Source organism: Trachinotus anak, unplaced genomic scaffold (genome assembly GCF_046630095.1).
Source record: "Trachinotus anak isolate AG129_WGS33_773 ecotype Australia unplaced genomic scaffold, CSIRO_AGI_Tana_v1 ptg000002l, whole genome shotgun sequence".
NCBI lineage: Eukaryota > Metazoa > Chordata > Actinopteri > Carangiformes > Carangidae > Trachinotus > Trachinotus anak.
This window is the reverse complement of record NW_027273853.1, coordinates 11902138-11908302: the sequence shown is the minus strand read 5'-3', so window position 1 is coordinate 11908302 and position 6165 is coordinate 11902138. Positions and strand designations below refer to the sequence as shown.

The following is a 6165-nucleotide window of genomic DNA, read 5'->3' as shown; positions in this document are numbered from 1 at the left end:
ATTACTTATTGTTCAGCTATAAATTACGTCTGTAAAACAGACCGCTGATTAAAAACTCCACCAGAAGCTTTGAACACACTGTGTTCAGTAGAAACATAAAAGGAAGTTAATTTATCTTATTTTCATGCCTCACGCATGGATATTATAATACGTTACATGTATTATAATAGATTCACGGTCTGACGTCATTCGGTTTCACGAGGTGCATCTTTGGTCGCGGCATTAATGCGTCACGGCGTTGGTCATGACGTTTTTAGAGAGCGGCGCCGTTTCAGACTGGAATGGGAGCTGGCAATTTTTCCCATATTTTGATAGTTTAATCCGTGAATGGCGCCGAAACAGGACCCGAAGCCCAAATTTCAAGAAGGTAACGAGCTGTCTGCTTTCTCTTCTGAGAGATCTGTGGTGTCAGCCAGCGCCGCGGCCGTTGGAAATGTTAGCTAGCTGTTGATCGCTATAGACGCTGGCGCCGTCGAGCAGCTAGCGCTGTTAGCTTTCATTGTTGTTGCAACGAACACACAGAACACGTCTTCATCGACTTTAGTCGCCACTTTTAGTTCCGTATTGAGTATTTTCCTTTACAACACAGTGCAGCGGTAGCAGTAGCCCAGTCAATTGTCTGAATTTCAGCGACGTTGTTAGCAGCTAGCTAAGGGCAGGAGCTTCATTCATGCAGTGTCCGGTCCCCACTGACTCACCGCCGCCTCTGTGCTCTTTGTCAGCTTGTGAATAACCGGTGCTCTCTCTTCAATGCACCGCTTTCTGCAGCTCGCCCTAAGATATGCCGGGTGCACTGTGCACTGATCGTACTTCAGTGGTCTTTATGTGGCCAATCAACCTTCCTCAAGGGAAAAAAGTCAAATAAGGACTCATTATTTCAGTAACTAATTCAGATACATGTCATATATTTACTCTTAATCATTTTGGTCATTAAATGTATAAAATAGAATAGCACCTTTCATGTTATTAGAGCCAAAGAACATGGTGCACAGCATCTCAGACTCAGATTTAATACTTTAATATAAATTATAAAAATAATCATGGCTGTCTCAATCGAGACTTAACTCAGTAAATGAACTGAATACAATCTAACGAAATCATCAAAGTGTATTCATTACTGATTACTAATTGAGTAAAGTGTTAAATAACCCTTTATACATCACCTACCTACCTATTAAACTGTGACTCTAGTCTGATTACATTCATTGAGTGTGATCTCCATATGTGTGACAAAGTCATAAATCTTGATGATGAGATCAGTGTGAGTTGCTGATTTTCAAGAACTAAAATTTAAGGTGTACTAACTATTTCCGTTTTGTCTGCCCTAAGCCTAGTCATGAACTCTCAGCGTGTGTGTGTGCAAGTAGTTTAGTTGGCTTCACAATTTCATTTTTTTGTACTTGGACTGCAATCATGCTGATTTTATTGACCACCACTCTGTTCAGGTGAAAGAGTGCTGTGTTTTCATGGGCCATTGCTCTACGAAGCTAAGGTAGGCTGCCAGAGTTAACCTGTCTCTGATCTTGTGATCCTCTTCTATGTCTCTATCATTTTTTGACAGTGAATCCTGTCTCTCTTTGCAGTGTGTTAAAATAAACATCAAGGACAAACAAATCAAATATTTTATTCATTACAGCGGGTGGAACAAGAAGTAAGTTCTTTGTTCTAATGAATCAAGACTGAAAGATTTATACAGGAAAGATTTCACAAGTGCTTGATTTCTTTCTTGGTGTTTTCTCTTTCAGCTGGGACGAATGGGTTCCTGAAAGCAGAGTGCTTAAGTATGTGGACAGTAATCTGCAGAAACAGAAAGAGCTTCAGAGGGCAAATCAGTAAGTCCATTCTCTCTTTTTTAATCTTAGTTTTTACTAACTTAACTATACTCGATAAGGAGCTCATTATAAGGTCCATAGAAAGAACCAGTTCAGACAAAATACATTAATCATCACATTTTAGTAGAACAATGAATAATATTTCAATATTCAGGAAAGACAACCTAATGTTTTACAACACACGTGCAAAACACAGAACAGTGCAGGTTGTCCTGATGCATCACTGACAGCACAACCGAAGCAAAGAAAATACAGATGAGGTTCACAAAAATACGTAACTTAATAATCAACTGCAGTCTGTGTCCTGAAATCTCCTGGAATCAGATGAACTGACCTTAATATGAATTATGTATTCTTACATAATCCAATTTTTTATTTTCTTAATTTAGAGACCATTATGTAGAAGGAAGAATGAGGGGTGCTGCACCGAATAAGAAGATACCTGCTGCATCGCAGAAAAATGATGTGTGAGTGCAAGTCTTTTTCCTGACACCTGCTGTGATGTCGGCTGCTAAACTGTTTTAGAGGTGTTATACATGTCAATGTTTATTTTTTTTAAACACCTGTCATTCTTTTCTCCTCCTCTGTAGGAAAACCAAAAAGAACAAACAGAAGAGTAAGTAATCCTCCGAAATATCATTCAGCATTTGCACAAATGTGTTTCCATCTTCTTAACAGTAAAAGCTCTAAATGATCAAGAATATACAGTCTTTGCTAGAGTCATAGCAGATGTTACAATAATGTCACAGTAGTAGTTTTATCATAAGAGCTGAGCGTGTTTCTGTCTGTGCAGCTCCTGGAGCAGGAGAAGGGACAAGTTCAGGAGGAGACCCAACCCATCCTCCACGAAAGAAGAGGGCACGTGTTGACCCAACAGTTGAGAGTGTAAGTTCATGAATCTATGAAGTTGCTTTTATTAATTATTTTTCTGGTTGGTGGGTTCTTTAATTTGCCGCTTAATGTGAAATAACATTGAGCTGCACTGAAAGTACCTGAGTAAGAAGTTTAATTGCAGCTGTGTGGTGGAAAATGTCAGACTCATGAAAGGTTTCTAAGGTAAAACGTTTCCTCTAATGGTTTATTTCTTAAATCTCATCCTCCCTGCTCAGGAGGAAACCTTTATAAATCGAGTGGAGGTGAAAGTAAAAATCCCTGAGGAGTTGAAACCATGGCTTGTGGATGACTGGGACCTGATTACACGGCAAAAACAGGTTCGTAACCAGAAGGGCTGAACGATTTATCGAAATATTATCAAAATCGCAGGAGCTGAAATTTTTTGATAAGAGGTAAAATGTGTCACAACATACTATTATAAATGAAGTAATCATATTCTCCAGATGTAAATAAACATGCTTGTTTGGTGCAAGCCCCGACAAAAATGACATCGTCATTTTTATGTTTTTTATGCCTCCGTGCTGACAATAGCCAGGGCCGGAGGCATTATGTTTTCGGGTTGTCCATATGTACATCTCCCATTCTTTTGAATGCAATATCTCAGTAATGCCTTGAAGAAACTTCTTCAGATTTAGCGCAAACATTAACTTGTACGCATTGATGAGCTGATTAGAATTTGGTCCTCAAAGGTCAGAGGTCAAGGTCACTGTGACCTCACAAAACACGGTTTCGGCCTCTGAATGTGATATGTCAAGACCACCTTCAGGGATTTTTTTTTTAGATTTGGCACAAACGTTTATTTGGAATCAAGGATGAATTGATTAGAATTTGGTGGTCAAAGGTCACTGTGACCTCACAAAACATGGTTTTAGCCATAGCTCACAAATTCATTCACTAATTATGATACAATTTAACACAACATTTAACATGTCCATAAGGATAAAATGAAGTGATAACATTTTATAACCGAATGGTCAAAGGTCTGCTGTAATTTAGGAAGTGGAGATTGTGGTCATATTTCCTGCAACTTGGTTGGTTGGCGGAGGCGCACAACAGTAAAGCGATAACTAGTTTCTGTGAAAATTAAATCCATCTAAACTCATGACTCATATTGCAATAACAATATCTGCCGAAATAGTGGCCATCAACCAGAGACATTAAAATTTAAGTTAAACCATTTTCACAGGATTTTGTTCATTAGTATTGTCATATCATGTGTTTTGTCTTCAGCTTTTCCACCTACCTGCCAAAAAGAACGTGGATGCAGTCCTTGAAGATTATGCAAACTACAAGAAATCAAGAGGAAACTCTGACAGCAAGTAAAAATACACATTCTTACTTGTCATCACGTTCACACGGGCATCCAAAACATGACTTGCTCTTTTATCTGTTTCAGAGCACTGTGTCATCGAGATATAACTATTTTTTTTCTTCACTGCTCAGGGAGTTTGCTGTGAATGAGGTGGTTGCTGGTATCCGTGAATATTTCAACGTCATGCTGGGAACACAACTTCTCTACAAATTTGAGAGGCCGCAGTACGCAGACATCCTGGCCAACCACCCAGATACATCGATGTCTCAGATCTACGGCGCTCCTCATCTACTCAGACTTTTCGGTACAAACACTTACGCAACACCACACTGTTGCATTATTTATTATAGAGAATTTAATTTAACTGGCTAGGAACAGTAATGCCAGTACAAGTTGAAAAACAAATTAGATTCTTAGATTCATAGATTATTTTCTATAATGTAGAATTCTTAGATAATAATTTGTTTATATAAAAAATATATTGGCTGATATATAGTTGTCTGATCTTTAATTTCTAAAAATATCAATATTGGTATCGGCCTCAAAAATCAGTCAGGCAATCAGTCATCTCCTCATCCACAAATAAGATGAAATGTGCTTGTGTCTAAGCTTTTAAAAACATTTACTTAACACTGAACTGTAGCGTTTGTGTTGTTAATATAAAATATCAGATCTACAAACGGACTTGTGTATCTTTAGACACAGGGTACACACTGTATCTGTCTTTTAATCTCATGTTCTTGAGTTCTGACTTTAACATCCTTAAAAAAAGAATCTGCTAATGTTTGGAAAATCATTTCTGGCTTAAAACAGAAAGTCTGTGAACTGGTGTGCAATTCAGCTCATGGTTTAAAAATGAAGACAGAATCACTGGTTGTGCTGTATGTAGAAATCTGTCTTTGTTTGATTTTGAAAGTGAGAATCGGAGCCATGCTGGCGTACACTCCGCTGGATGAGAAGAGCCTTGCACTGCTGCTCAGTTACCTGCAAGACTTCCTCAAGTGAGTATTCAAGACCTGACAAAGCTGTTTGTAAAATTTGTATTGATTCCTCTGCAACAGAAATGAGTAAAACGATGCTCTGTTCCAGGTATCTTGTAAAGAACTCTGCATCGTTGTTCAATGCCAGTGACTATGAAGTTGCCCCTCCAGAGTACCACCGCAAGGCAGTTTAAGGTTTTTTATTTTAGGAGCCTTTGTTTGTTGAAGTTTGGAGGCGACGTTTTTACCTGTCGAAAGGATGGGATTTCACAAAAAAGCCTTTGGAGAACGGATTGTGCGAGATCTGATGCTTTTTATTAAGGAAGAACCAGAGCAAGATGTCACACTAATCCCTGGACAAATGTAATTTTCTTTCATGTGGAAAGCTGCTGAGTATGCTCTTCCTGTATTGGTATGTTTTTCAGTACCACCTTTTAGTTTCTATGATACTTGTTTTGTCCGGTATTTTGCAAGATCTCTTGAAAAGGAATTTCATCATGATTTTTTTTGTTTTTCTTTTTGTTTCCTGTTTTGGTTCAGATGCTGGCTAAATTTGTCTTGTAGGCTGTCATCATTTTCTAATAAAAGACTTTCATTCTATAGTTTTTGGTTTGTCTTTGTTTTGAAGCCAATTTCAAGATAGTTAGGTCAAGTGCTCAAATGTTAAAATGCAGCAATATTTCAATAAACACTCGTTAAATATTTACAGCCCAATTAAAATATGAATATGATTGAATGAACATTAAGAATTTATTTAATCTTAAAATGTCAAGATGCAAACTATAATGAAAGCCAATTAAATGGATGGATGTGTACAAATAGTTGAATAAAAGTAAATATGTCATTAGAATGTCAAATGAACATTGATATGATCATTCATTTATTGATTTATTTTGCATTTCTGATCTTTTCCATGAATTAAGAAATAAGTAGTGCATTTGTTAAATAAAAGCATTTTAACTCACCCTATTTGGTTTTTTATAATCTGTACATAAATGTGTAATAAATGGTTTATAACAAACTGTAATATAATCATAAGCAGATATACACTGGGTCCCAAATATCTGAGACCACTCTCTCAAAGTGGTCTCAGATTTTGTTAATGTATTTGTTAATAAGTGTAAAACCTCCTGTGGACACACATAGG

General features: G+C 37.3%; 1 protein-coding gene across 1 annotated transcript; it reads left to right on the top strand.

The window, feature by feature from the left end:
- Positions 1 to 211: 211 nt before the first annotated feature.
- morf4l1 (mortality factor 4 like 1) lies at positions 212 to 5620 on the top strand. The gene is made up of 12 exons (XM_071497921.1): positions 212 to 367; positions 1446 to 1492; positions 1584 to 1651; positions 1746 to 1832; positions 2222 to 2299; positions 2423 to 2448; positions 2626 to 2717; positions 2942 to 3043; positions 3957 to 4045; positions 4170 to 4342; positions 4955 to 5039; positions 5128 to 5620. The coding sequence occupies exons 1-12, from the start codon at positions 328 to 330 to the stop codon at positions 5210 to 5212; spliced, it is 972 nt and encodes a 323-aa protein (XP_071354022.1). The 5' UTR covers positions 212 to 327; the 3' UTR covers positions 5213 to 5620.
- Positions 5621 to 6165: the final 545 nt, after the last annotated feature.